Source organism: Gymnogyps californianus, chromosome 4 (genome assembly GCF_018139145.2).
Source record: "Gymnogyps californianus isolate 813 chromosome 4, ASM1813914v2, whole genome shotgun sequence".
Classification (NCBI taxonomy): domain Eukaryota; kingdom Metazoa; phylum Chordata; class Aves; order Accipitriformes; family Cathartidae; genus Gymnogyps; species Gymnogyps californianus.
Genome location: NC_059474.1, coordinates 83,212,196 through 83,224,714, shown reverse-complemented (window position 1 = coordinate 83,224,714; position 12,519 = coordinate 83,212,196). Strand labels below are relative to the sequence as shown.

The window sequence follows — 12,519 nt, the reverse complement described above, 5'->3', positions numbered from 1 at the left end:
GAGAAAAAAAACCCCTACAGTAATTCCTTCTTTTTAAAAATGCTGTTGTCTATTTTGTTCTACTATATAATAAAAAAATAAATAAATCATGTCTTACCTTAAATGTCTATTGAGTTCTTCTACATAGTTCTTCTGGTCCAAAATAGCAGTTATCTGACCATCTCTGGAAAAAAGAAATATCATTCAGCTCAACCGTTTGGATCCAAAGAACTAAGAAACGCCATTAGAGGTCTACGAGGAAATGGGGCGATACGGCTCGTACATCCAGCGTAGCACCGATACCCCAGGTCTCAATGAGTCTACGTGATGTATATGAAATAGCAAAGCCGAGTTCCAGTCTATGCCTTTATAATCAGCCACTGTCCCCTGACTTCTCAGAAACTGCAACTGCTACGTTCCCTGGATGACATTCAGGCGTTTTGAGACGCACAAACCAGAATGATTAAGGCAGACAGCATTTCAAAGAGTACACCAGTATTTCAAAGAAAAAAAAAACAAAACAAAACTGGTTTTGCACTACATTTATATTGGACAAGAGTCACCTCACCAAAATCCGTTCAAGGAAAACTGTCAGCAAATGCATGTTTTACCTGCAGTTCCAGCAGGAAATCTTAACTAAAGTAAAAATGTTCTAAAAAATGAAACTATAGATAAAATAAATGCAATCAAAACACCGGATCCTGAGGGATAATTATTAAATGTATACCTGAAGTCAAACTAGCAGGACTTCCTTAGAAGGAAGAAGTCCTCTTGAAGAACCTCAGAAAACGGCAACCCCTGATCCGTATGTCAGTACCGTATTTTTCGACCGCTTGCTCCGAACGTTGCACAGCTCCATTTGTGCATGCTGGCACAAGTACTTCAGGCTGTGATTACAGTTACGATCTTTTCCAATTGGAGAATTTTTTTTTTTTTCCTAAGGATGTCACGGTGCCAAAAAGCATCCTGCCAGCCATACAACTGGTGAAGGCTACCGAGCCGCTTAGCGAAAAGCCTTTCAAGAACGGCAGACCTAACTCAGCAGAGGGTCGCTTTTAAAATATTTTTATCTTCCATTGCCAGTTAAGGAAGAACACACAGAATTTCTGGGAGGCTTTCCTTTTCCCCTGCCCCCCCCCAATATTTCCAGTATCTTATTTACATATTACGGTTTATCATAGAAGAGCAATTCAGTCTAAGTAGCTTTTTAATTAAAAATGTAACAGCTTGCAGCGCAACCCGGAATACTTGAATCCAAGTTAGCAAGAGCTAAGAAGCAGGACGATTGTGCGTGTACCTACCCTTCACTGCCTTTCGTGCTGTTCCCATCTTTCAAATACATTGAGAAGTCAATAACTCCAACCTAGAACAGAAAAATTTGCATTTTACATTAAACGCTTTTTCCAAGACTAAACACTGACCGTAGTTGTGAAAGTTTCGAGTCATTCAGTTAGAACATCAGTACATGTTGTATTATAGCAAGGATTCATTATATCAGTCATCTATCCAAAAGTAATGAAAATATGGTGTATTTCAAGCAAAAATATACTAAGATAAGCAGCAAGTTGGCAAGCAAGCCTTAGGCCATACGGACAAAACATTACCATCACCATATCTGTACATACACTGCTTATGCAAACTGGAACCGAAGTGCATACAGGCTCATTCTCTTTTGTTTAGCAGCTACAACGATCTCATCACACAGCGGGAGTGAATTAACAGTTCCCTCAATTTCTGCCCTCATTTTGGCTAAGTCCTTCCCCGTTTTCGCCTCCTTTTTCATTTACTACATCTCACCCCACAGCGACCTGCCTGCAGACCACAGCAAAGCATAACAGCAAAGAGAAGACCAAAATCCTGAGACTCTGATCGCGGCGCCGCCAGCTAACCGAAGACCACAATCATCGTAACAAGCTTATATTAGTCTTCTATTACATACAGTAACAAACTTGTCTCTCAGCTGATCAGAGTCCTCTACAATGGAAAATTCTTCCAATTTAAGTGAGCAAAAAAAAGAACATTAACTGAACACCCAGTACCTGTGAGTCCAGGTCTTCTCCTTTCATGCAGAAGTTTGCATCGATGACATTCAAACCTACTAGGAGGCCAGCAATGATCGCGCCTTCTTCTTCCATCATCAGCGCGTTCGGCTCATAAAATTCGCTGCAGGATGCACGGCAAGAGAAGACAAGCGTTGCATCTTTAGAAGTCAACTAAAACGATGTCAACTAGCATGGGATCCCTGCTATTTCATATGACAACATAACGCAAGTTCAGCCTTAACAAAAACCCAGGCAGCGGCGCATAGTCCACCCAGAAAGGTACTCCTGTGTGCTATCAACGTACTCCTGCTCTGACTGAACAAGTCTCTCTTAGCGCAGTAAGTCTTTACGTGAGGCCAAGACCCAGTAAGTAGGAGACCTGGTCCCTCACTGTTGAAAGGTGATGGAAAGTAAGCACGATACTTGAGGAATGAGTACAGCACACTGAGCATTTAAGACTGGGGCTTAATATCAGACGTTTTTAAGCAGCATACTTCTACTACTCTATTACGTACTGTTATTAACACAAGCCACCACCACATTTTCCAGCGGACAATACCAAGTCCTCCTTCTAACCCCAAGTCAGCTACGGACTTACATGGACAGCCAACAAAAACCTACTTGTTTGAGTAAAGAAACACCAACATATTTATTAAATCCTACTGCTTTACACAGACATAGTAGTTCAACTCCATGGACTTCCAATTAAACTACAAAATTATTGCTGTTCTATGAGTGGGAAGGAGAGATACAGGGAAGTGAAATGACTTGTTCCAAGTCAGATGGTAATGAAGTGACAAGGTCAGAAATAAATCCAGGACCAAGATTTTGCAGACAGAGAATGCTGTATCCCCTCTGTACAAATATTTCACCCAAACCACCTCTTCGGAACCAAAATTAGTGTTTATTCTAATGCATATTTGAGATGAAGTGGAGAAATAACAGCTTCTGAATTAAGAATACTAAGCATTTTTAATCCCTCGGAGGAAGCTCTGCATGTCACACATACTACCATTTCTCAAGGAAAGTACACGCAGACTTTACCATTCGGGTGTAAAAGATTGTAAAGATCTTACGAGAGGGCAGAAGTGAAGCTAACCTAATCCGAGAGCAAGCTCAGCGCTCACCTGAGAAGATCCTTCCTGTTAATCAAGGCTTTCATGTATTCTGAAAGTTTCTTCTGCATCAGAGCCAGGCGAAGCCAAGCTCTTCCTCTGCCCACAGGTGTCCTACAAAGGCCAGAAACAAAACAGTGACAGACATACTGCAGCGCACAAACAGCTCTAATAATCCCATTCTATCTAAAGTTGCTGCATCCCCAAGAGAGCGCTGGCACTGATGAAAACAGGGAAATACAAGGTATTTAAGTGCAAATAGTTACAGACAAGTTCATCTAAGCAATCGCTGCTTCTCCTTAACTGTGTATTTGTTGTTATACTAAAAATATATCCCTGACTTTACCCCTGCTGGATGCTACTACATTGCATCACCTCCTAATTCAAAATCCATTTTGCATAAGGCAAGCCAGAATAACACGTGTGTGCTTCAGTTCAGCGCAGATCCCCAAGCACCACTCCTTCAGGTGGGTGTTACGTTGGGTGAGAATCCACAAAGACAACTGAAAAACACAAATTCGGTACTGATTCTCTTCAACTATTTCGCTCGTGAACACGCTCACAGGATGCGATGGGTTATAGCCACAGTCCTTCCCCCTCTGTTTCTCCTGGCAATCTGAAGCACACAGCTTTAAAAATACGGTAACTGATATGCTGCATCACAGCTCGGGCTCATCTACCCTGGCCTGCTGGCCAGGAGCCAGTACCAGATGCTCCAAAGGAAGGTGTAAATCCCCCACGTTGAGCAGGATTCTGATTAGAAGGAAATTTCTTTTCCATCTCCAGCAGTCAGTCAGCTGTCTTATACTTTTATTTTCTAACCTTAACTGGTATAAGCAGCAAATGCCCATGAAAGTCATCTTCCTTACTCCCCGTTCTTGACCCCACTAATACATGACATGACATTTCCCAAGGGTTAATATGAATGCAAGGTTTAGAAACTTATTCTAAAACTGTTATTTCAATTTATTTAATGTTTCAATATTCTTTTACAACAGGAAAAGGTAGCAGGAGCTCTGGCACAACACTGTTCGCACTCCACGCTGGTGCTGTAAGCTCTTCCAGGAGGAGTCCTGCACAGATCTCCAGTAAAAGCACTTGTCCATATGTACGTCGCTAAATACTACCCCAGAAGAAACTGTTATTGAATCTATTCATCTCTTCTTTCAGCAAAGAAGATCTAATCCTTAGTCCTGCTGCTCACACAAAAGCTTCCTTACATCTTTTTTCTGTTCCCCAGGCTGAAAACCTCTTACAGTTTCTTTTTAGCATGGAATAAGCAAATCTGAGCGTGATGTCCAAAATGACTACGGAATTTTTAAAAGCAATATATGCTTCAAGTGGCTTTTGTCCTCCCCTCTTTAACATAAGCTAGTATCTTCTCCAACTTGGTGACTGAGCTTCCCTTTTACACAAACTTTACAAGTTTACCTGAATTTATTAAAAAAGAAAAAAAATTACCTCTATCAGCCTCAAAACTATTTAAGCTGTAATCACCTTCCTTCCAATTCCCTTCCTCTTCAGTCTGAGTTCAGAAACAGAGTCAGTAAAGGCTGCTTCCATTCCCGAGACACTTCGTCACTCGTTTAGCACTAGCAATAAAGGCACTGCTGTCCTTAAGACCCCACGCGCTTCACACAGAAAGAATATATCCTTTCCTCTCCTTCTGCAGATCCTTGATTAAGAATAAGGGAGTTACGATCCATTGTTATCAGCAGAAGGTGGCAGATGTATTCCTGAAGGCTATGTTTGCCCTTCCTTCTCTTCTTCAGGATCCTTCTTACAATAAAGAACATATTATGTACTTGTGCAGTAAAAGACCATACTTACTTCAGTCCTGGGAGATCCTTCACACTTGCTGTAATCTCTGCAGCCTCAGGAACAAGTTTTTCTACTAGTTCTAGAGGTCCCCAAAATGACTTATTTTGCCCAAGAAAAGTCTTTTTGGCTAGAAAAGAAAAGATATAAAATAAGCCCGTTAGGCCCGTGCAGACTAAACACATTCTCAAACATGGTCAGAAGCGAAGGAAGAGTACACAAAAACTGATATTACTGATATCTTTCAAATAAGGCAACAGGAGCTCGAGACAGACGCCAGAAAATACTCCATACATCCCCAATATGCCAAAACAGCAACATCCAGTGATAATCCGCAACTTAAATTCACTGCTAGAGGTCAAAATTTCTACTAGGATGCTGTCACTGTCCCTAAGTTACACTTGATGGGGGCACAGTAATTTTCTCTCACTGACCATCACGTTACAAGGAAAAGGATGGCACCACTTTGAAGCCGCTCCTTCTCCATAGCTGCTAGGGGCTTCTCTGTGCATCCCTTCCTCTTTCCGAAAAGCTTTCTAGTGTCCCCTAGGTACTAAAGTTGGAAATTATTTTTTTTTCCTTTCGTAGTTCTTATTGCTACTTCACAGCAGCAGTGAGAAGACCGAGAACTCTGTTAACTTCAAACTTATGACCAGCAGTAGGGACACTGGCAAATGGATAAACAAAGAAGCTGAAGAATATGAACACTTCTCCCTCGCACAATGTTACCCCAACCAGCACAGGAATCGCTTCTTCCACACGTTAATGCTGAACACGACTCCTAAAGAAGCACGGCAGGATGTACGTACGGGTGCTGAGAAGACATGTAATATCCTCTGCTTTTCATCTCAAGCTACCATCACACAAGGGCAGCACATCAAGAAAAAGAGTCTGGTACTTGGCAATTTTAGTAGTGACTCCGTATTATGTAGTTCAATATATGCTCTGCTTGCTATTTTAGAAAGTAGCTTACAAGACATGAGCTGCACAAAGCCCAAATCCTCAGTTTTGACAGAGCTATTGAGAAAGGACCCCCGTGTTGCAGTTCCTCTTCCAGCAAGAGGACCGTTGCGTCCCTAAAGCACGAGGAAGGGCAGAAAAAAAAACGGGAGTCACGAGTTTGCCGAGGAGCTAATTTTATCACCGATCGCTGCGTTAATACTCGAGTCATCTGAAAAGCTGTTTTAAAAATGGCAAGCACCTGCAACAACTGTGAACTTTCCACCCGCAGCGTTATACCTTCAGCAGATTTCTTCCCCTTCCTGGGGCCTGTCAAGTCAACTGCGATCACAGCGGTGACCCTGCTCAGCCTCTCTTTCGCCTACCGTAGATTACAAAACTAGATTTTTAAAATAAGATTGCTCGCTCTCGCTCCTACGCTCTGACAAACAGCCCGGGAGGACTCCTCTCAAGCAAGGTTACCTTTCAAGCCGTGTTTAAGGCAATGTTCCATCACAACGAAGAACTGCTGAAGAGGTGCATAGTCGGAGTCCAGCGTCCTGCCCAGATTAAGCGCCGACTCAATCAACCCCTTGATACTCAGTTTCGCCATGTTCATCAGGTTCATGCGTTCATTAGCCATGAGATAATTAGGATCTATTATAAAAAAAAAAAAAAAAGGAAGAAAAATACTGTTGAGTAACAAAAGTATTTTTAATACAATAAGATATCCCGTATCGCTCTCTTTTTGTTCCTCAGCTTTGAAGACATTTTTAGGGGCAGTGACAGTTTCCACGTGAGGCACTCTCTTCAGGCCTTTTGTTGAGAAAAAAAAAAACATCAAAATTAACTAGCATTTTATGGCCGAAGCCGCAATGACATGGGAACGGGCGATGTATCACATTAAGGGTGCCTCAATACTTCAAATAACTACAAAACCTTTACCTTTTCAAGAAAGAGAAGTTTGAAGACAGCTGTTAATACTGTGCTTTACATCCTGACAACGCGTTACTGAATGTTACGGCTGTCGCTTGTTCCAACTCAAGTCCCCAGCTACGTCCAGCGACTACAAACTAGTAAGAATTCTCCGCTTGTGATTTGTTGTTCCATCTCAAGATAACCATGAATCCGCTCACACTTAATCCAGCAATGTGTCTCTCTATCCAGTCGTGCATCTTCCCTTCTCATGATTCCCCCCTGCAAGCCTGGATGTCACGTGGAGCCGATTCCCACCTACCTCTCCTCATTTTATCAACACTACTGGTTTTTACTGCTGACAATAAGGAGCTGATCTTCCTGGCTCCTCTGACAGCTCGCTCTAAGTCCCAACACGCACAGATCTTCCAAGACGATATTCTTCCTCTACCACACACAAAAATTCAGACCTTTATACTTGTTAGTTGCTTCTCGTTACAAGAAACAAATCCGGACATCCATTTTCCGATCTACACCCTGCCTGCAGGCCTCCTGCTCCCTGACCTGCATCGTGGGCCCATGCCAACACCTACCCTTTCACAGAGTGCCTCTCCTCCCAAACACCATCAGTACATCTCCAACACCTCAAGAAACAAACCTCCTTCACAACCGTACCCTCCCATAACTAGAGTGAAATTGTCCTACGTCCACAACAAATAAAGCGTGCTCAAGCTTTAGGCCTGGCGATACACAGTACCAGAGGAGAATTCTGGCTACTAAAACGATGTGGCATTAGTTGCGAGTTTTCTGTTCGTATCTGTTCCACCCTGCAATCTCACACCCAATTTTTGAGCTAAAGTTCTTCGGCGCAAGCAGTTTCATCCCTCTAAGGCACATTTATTTTAGGGCTGCTGTAAAGAGCCATGGACCCTTGAACCGATTTGCCACCTTCGTGAGTCAATTTACTACACCTAGCAGCAGAAACGTGACCAGAGGACATCTTAAGACTACATATCTAAGCACAGGGTACACATTTTATCTGCTATACTGACAAAGCATGCTTGCATTTAGCCAACAAGTAAAGCAAATAAATATCGGAGACTGAAGACCTTCACTTAGAACAAAAGGAGATATATTTCTATTTAAAATGCAGGGGAGCACGTAGCTAAGTTTGATGAAAGAAGCCACAAAAATACCTAGAAATGAAAGCAGTGGCAGAATGGCCGTTCCTGCCAGCTCTGCGGAGTACCGCCACCCAGACCCACCCAGCAATGCTCACCACTGTCGGGGTGTTCTCAAGCTCTTTTTGACTGTTCCGAGGCTCCGTCTCTTCAACGTACAGACAGCTGAGAGAGGTTCCTACGTCTCTCCTTAAAACACCTCTCATGGTGAAGGAGGAGGGGAAGATGCAACCCTCCTCCTCAGTGGATCCAGTCCCTAAATGAAGTCTTGCAGAAGTCTGGGTTCGTATTCAGCAGGTTTGCCGCTGAATAAACATCAAATCTCTACTAGGCAGGTGGACCTGAGCCGCCTGGATTGTCAACAGTTCTCATTCTCTTGTCAATACAACCGTGAAGAACATTTCTTGCAATTTAAAATGCCGAAGAGGCCAAGAGGTATATTCTTCTGAGACTCCTGCAGTCTCCTATAGGACTTGTCCTGATGATGCAAGTCATCATCCTGCTTCATCATGATGCTGATAGTGACAAGTCCAGTTGCTCAAATACAAACTCCTCGTCATCTCAAATGTGCTGCCACTGCAACGAGGCGTCTTGTCAGCACCCACCAGCCCGAAACAGAGCAAGGAGCAAAACTTTACAGAACCATAGAATCATGAGAAATCATATCGTCCCTACTTCCAATCTTCGCTATCTCCTGGAGGTTGAAAAGCGCTGTAGGCCCAGCAGCCTGTAGCCGACAGAAGTAATATTTGATTTCAGTAACCTAGGGCTGAATCCAAAACAGGCAAGAAGAGAGCAACTGCTGCTGTGCGATTGAGACTCCTTATGGCAGACAGAAGGAGACACTGAAAGGCACCTCAGGGCTGGGAGATGAAAAGCAGCTACTGAAGTGGAGACACAAACATCCTCAATCAAAGAACCCAAGAACTTATGAAAGGGAATCCAAAGAGAGCATTTGTGAAACCTGGGAACAAAGGCGGATTTGCTGAACGTGCCTCCGAAGCACGCCACGGTCAGGTTCCCACGGCTCCAAGGCTAGCTGGCACCCAGGCTGGTGAGGTCTCGTTATTGCTGCTTAGTTTTGGGTGGCCTGTCTGCCAGAGGACAGGCTGTTTTTATCGGGGATGCTGGTGATGACTCGAAGAAATACTCAGACCTAGCACTGTGGCAATAGCGCTAACAACACTTGAGTACGCATCGTTAAAGCCGAGGGCTGTGAAAAAAATCCACGGTATAGGGAGAGCGATGGCTCAGGGCAGCTGCCACCATTCAAACCCGATACGACGGCTGCATTTGTTTAGTCTCTCCAAAAACAGGTCAGGACAAGGCCTCTCTTACCCCCTTTCTTCTCCAGGATGAAGCAGTACCAGAAGCCGCCTCTAAATTTCGCTGAAACCATCCTGGCAGCTACAGCACCGAGCGGCTCAAGGAGGGAAGATGTCCGATGGAGAAGGGGAGCGTACCGACGGCGCTAAGCAACGCCAGCTGGAATTGCCATCAATTGACAGCCACGAGTCTAGCCGTGCTCCAGGCCGCATCTGCTGCCACAGACAAACGCCTCCTTGTTCAGAGAAGCAGCAAACAAGTGCAGTTGTGCCTGTGTCTGCACCCAATCTTCTACTGCTGAGGGACTAAGGGATCAAAACCCCCTGAGAGTTGTGTTTTACTAACCGTACGCTCTCCAAGCACCGATCGTCTTGGCTGACATCTTATAAAAAGGCTGAGATGAGGCATTCACGATTTGTTTTCATAGTTTAGAAGACTTCAAAGTACTCATTTAGGAATGCAGTTCTCATAGCAGCATTGGACCGTAGAAAGATTTAATGTAGTGGGTGATTTTTATTGCCTTTGCAGAACTACTATTTTAAGCCGATAGATTGAGCATGTACGCTGAGCAGATTACCTGTTTTGCGATTTGCAATCCCTTTTATGATTTGCACTGTAGCTAACGGTCACCATTACTAGGAATGCAGACTCAGGGGAAAAAAAAAAGTCAGATATAATATTACACATGATTGCAAAAACTAATTTTTGTACATGCAATTAAAAAACCTTCTGTATATTTTCTTCTGTGTATTTCTGCATAAAACTAATGAAGACCACCTCCGACAGCAGCCATCACAGTTGCCCTTTAAGAGTATACAAACATCACTACAGCATTTGCTTCTACCGCAGACAACTACTATCACAAAATCGTGCTTTCCTTCGGTACCGTGATTCAACATCCGCTTAGAACAAGGTTATCTGGTAAAAAACCATCAACCCGCTCCCTCAATACTTCTGGTAGCACAACTCCATCTACAGTATATCCGCACTTCTGACCAAGACAGATAAACCAGCAGAGATCTCTAGTAGGTTTGAATTATCTGAGGCAGTTTTTATACGTACCCTCAAAAGAGTATGGTGCCATGGTAAAAGAAACAAACAGACTTTTTCTTTTTTTTTTTTTTTTTTTTTTTTAAATTTAAATACATTTTGAAGTCTGGGTTGAACATGATTATTTGCCTGGCCAGGCTTTGAAGAGAAACTCCTATGCATACGCACACTGTGCGTACTGATCTCAGCAGTGAGATCAGACCCTTTAGAAAAGCTGAGCGTTTGCCTCCTGAACATAGCTAATGGTTTTCAGACTTGACTGTAACCTTGTTAATAACCACAGCTTCTTTTTCTTCTTCCCTATCAGGGGAATAGCACGATACAAAAGGACAGAGACCTCCTCTCCTCTCTCATCAAGATGCTTCCTCGCCGGCCGAGGTCCCGCAGCGGCATGCCCCAAGCAACGACGCGCTGCCGCAGTACAGGGCAGTCCTGCACCCGCTGCCCGAGCGGCTCGTCGATCCCGTCGGTAGCAAGGCAGGCATCCCAAGTGACTCCGCTTAGGTGGCAAATGCATGCAAAATTAAAGAAACCGTGCGAGACAACCACATGGAAAATGTTACTTTGACTACGGCTATTAGCTAATTTGAATCGTGGTAGAGTCCAAGGACACTGCTCAGGATTAGGGTCCTACTCCATTATATACTCACAGGAAACCATACACATTTCTTAAGAGTATCGAGAGCTGCTGCCTCACACAGACCTATACTGAGGTTAAGGGTATGCTTTCTGAGACAAGGCGCGTGGTTTTCCATGAGTCGGAGAGGTCTGTGACTGCTGTGTGCCAACTGGGGTCAATACTACCCTAATTAAAAAAAACCTACAAACAAGAGTAAGAGAGGGGCGTATGAAACATGTTCAAGACAACTAGATTCTTTCAACGCTTTTCAGAGCTAATGAGCATCTGAGCTGATGAAAGCACTCAGGTAAAAAGAAAAAGCAGGGCTATGCTTTCATTTAAGACAAAAATGTGCAGTCACAGTCTAAAGAACTGAAAAATGTTTTCATCACGTTAACTAATTAAAGGTTTCTGCTTCGGTAGTCCGCTGTGAACGATGGTGCTCTGCACATGCAGCTTACCTAAGATTCTCATCTTGCAAACCCATTAACTGTTATATAGTATGAAACTAGATAAAATCCCAAAGTTTTATTCCAAAAATTAAATCCTAAGTAATTTATACCACTGTTATATGCGCTGCAACACATACACGTTTAAAATTGAGTCTAAAAGAGCAGGGTAAGCAAGCAAAGGTGACTTTTACACAGTAAGAGTATCTGGCTGGCTTGAAGTCAACCCAGACACTTTCTGCTCTGACACGTCTGACCCTGATGTGGAACTGAGATGCTCAGTTTGAGTCAGTATCTTCTCCAACTTTCTCTTTCTGCCTCTAACTGCAAAAACTCTACCGCTGCTTTACTATACATGCCATGCACAAACCTTAGAAAGTAAAATCTTGGCCCTTAAACTTTGCCTTTCAATGTGGTTTGGATTTCAATTGAAGTAATCTTAAATTCTCAAGACACCGTGCTATTTAAGTATTGTAGCTTCTACAGAACAGACGTGGTTTCTAACCAGCAACCTTGCACATGGGATATAAGTGGTCATGACTGAACTGGACTTGCATCCCACTAGAATGACCGGGTAAAATAATCAGCTCATCTGTTTCCTTAAAACACCGAACTCTCGGGTTTCTAAAGAGGTAAAACTGTGCCACAATCATTCACACGCTAACAGCACGAAGAGCGAAGGGTTCCTGAGAAGCTTCCATGAAGACGTATTCAAAAGCATCCAAGGATCTCAGGAATCTTGTAATTTGTTTAAAAGGTAAAATAGGTACCTAGGAACCTAAACATCAAGGAAAAAGTCGATGCGATACTGGATCTCAACGGGTTAAGCTGCGACTGTGGTCTAAGTACTTCTCACCTGGTGACAATAAATTGTATCGCTCCTCATACTGAATTACCCTAAAAGAATTAAGAAGAAACTACAATAAAGCTAGAACTTTGATCAAATGCAGGGAGCCATGAAACACTGTAGATGCGAACAAATCCGCTCCAAGCAATGCCAATTAATTAGTATTTCAGCAAGGTTCTCCACGTACGGAACCCATCTTAAATCAAGAATACAAACTTAAAACAATCTGAAATTTGGAA

The 12,519-nt window shown here is 43.2% G+C and overlaps 1 protein-coding gene across 5 annotated transcripts in view; it reads right to left on the bottom strand.

Annotated features, from left to right (window-relative positions):
- RUFY3 (RUN and FYVE domain containing 3) overlaps positions 1-12,519 on the bottom strand; it is a 55,606-nt gene that overhangs the window by 17,849 nt on the left and 25,238 nt on the right. For all 5 annotated transcript variants that reach the window (XM_050895456.1, XM_050895457.1, XM_050895455.1 and 2 more), the window contains 6 exons: positions 6,377-6,550; positions 4,967-5,084; positions 3,149-3,250; positions 2,019-2,142; positions 1,281-1,342; positions 98-163 (listed from right to left, as the gene is read on the bottom strand). In XM_050895456.1, the coding sequence (XP_050751413.1) occupies positions 98-163; positions 1,281-1,342; positions 2,019-2,142; positions 3,149-3,250; positions 4,967-5,084; positions 6,377-6,536 (632 nt within the window). In that variant the 5' untranslated portion in view covers positions 6,537-6,550. The remainder of the gene's footprint in view (positions 1-97; positions 164-1,280; positions 1,343-2,018; positions 2,143-3,148; positions 3,251-4,966; positions 5,085-6,376; positions 6,551-12,519) is intronic.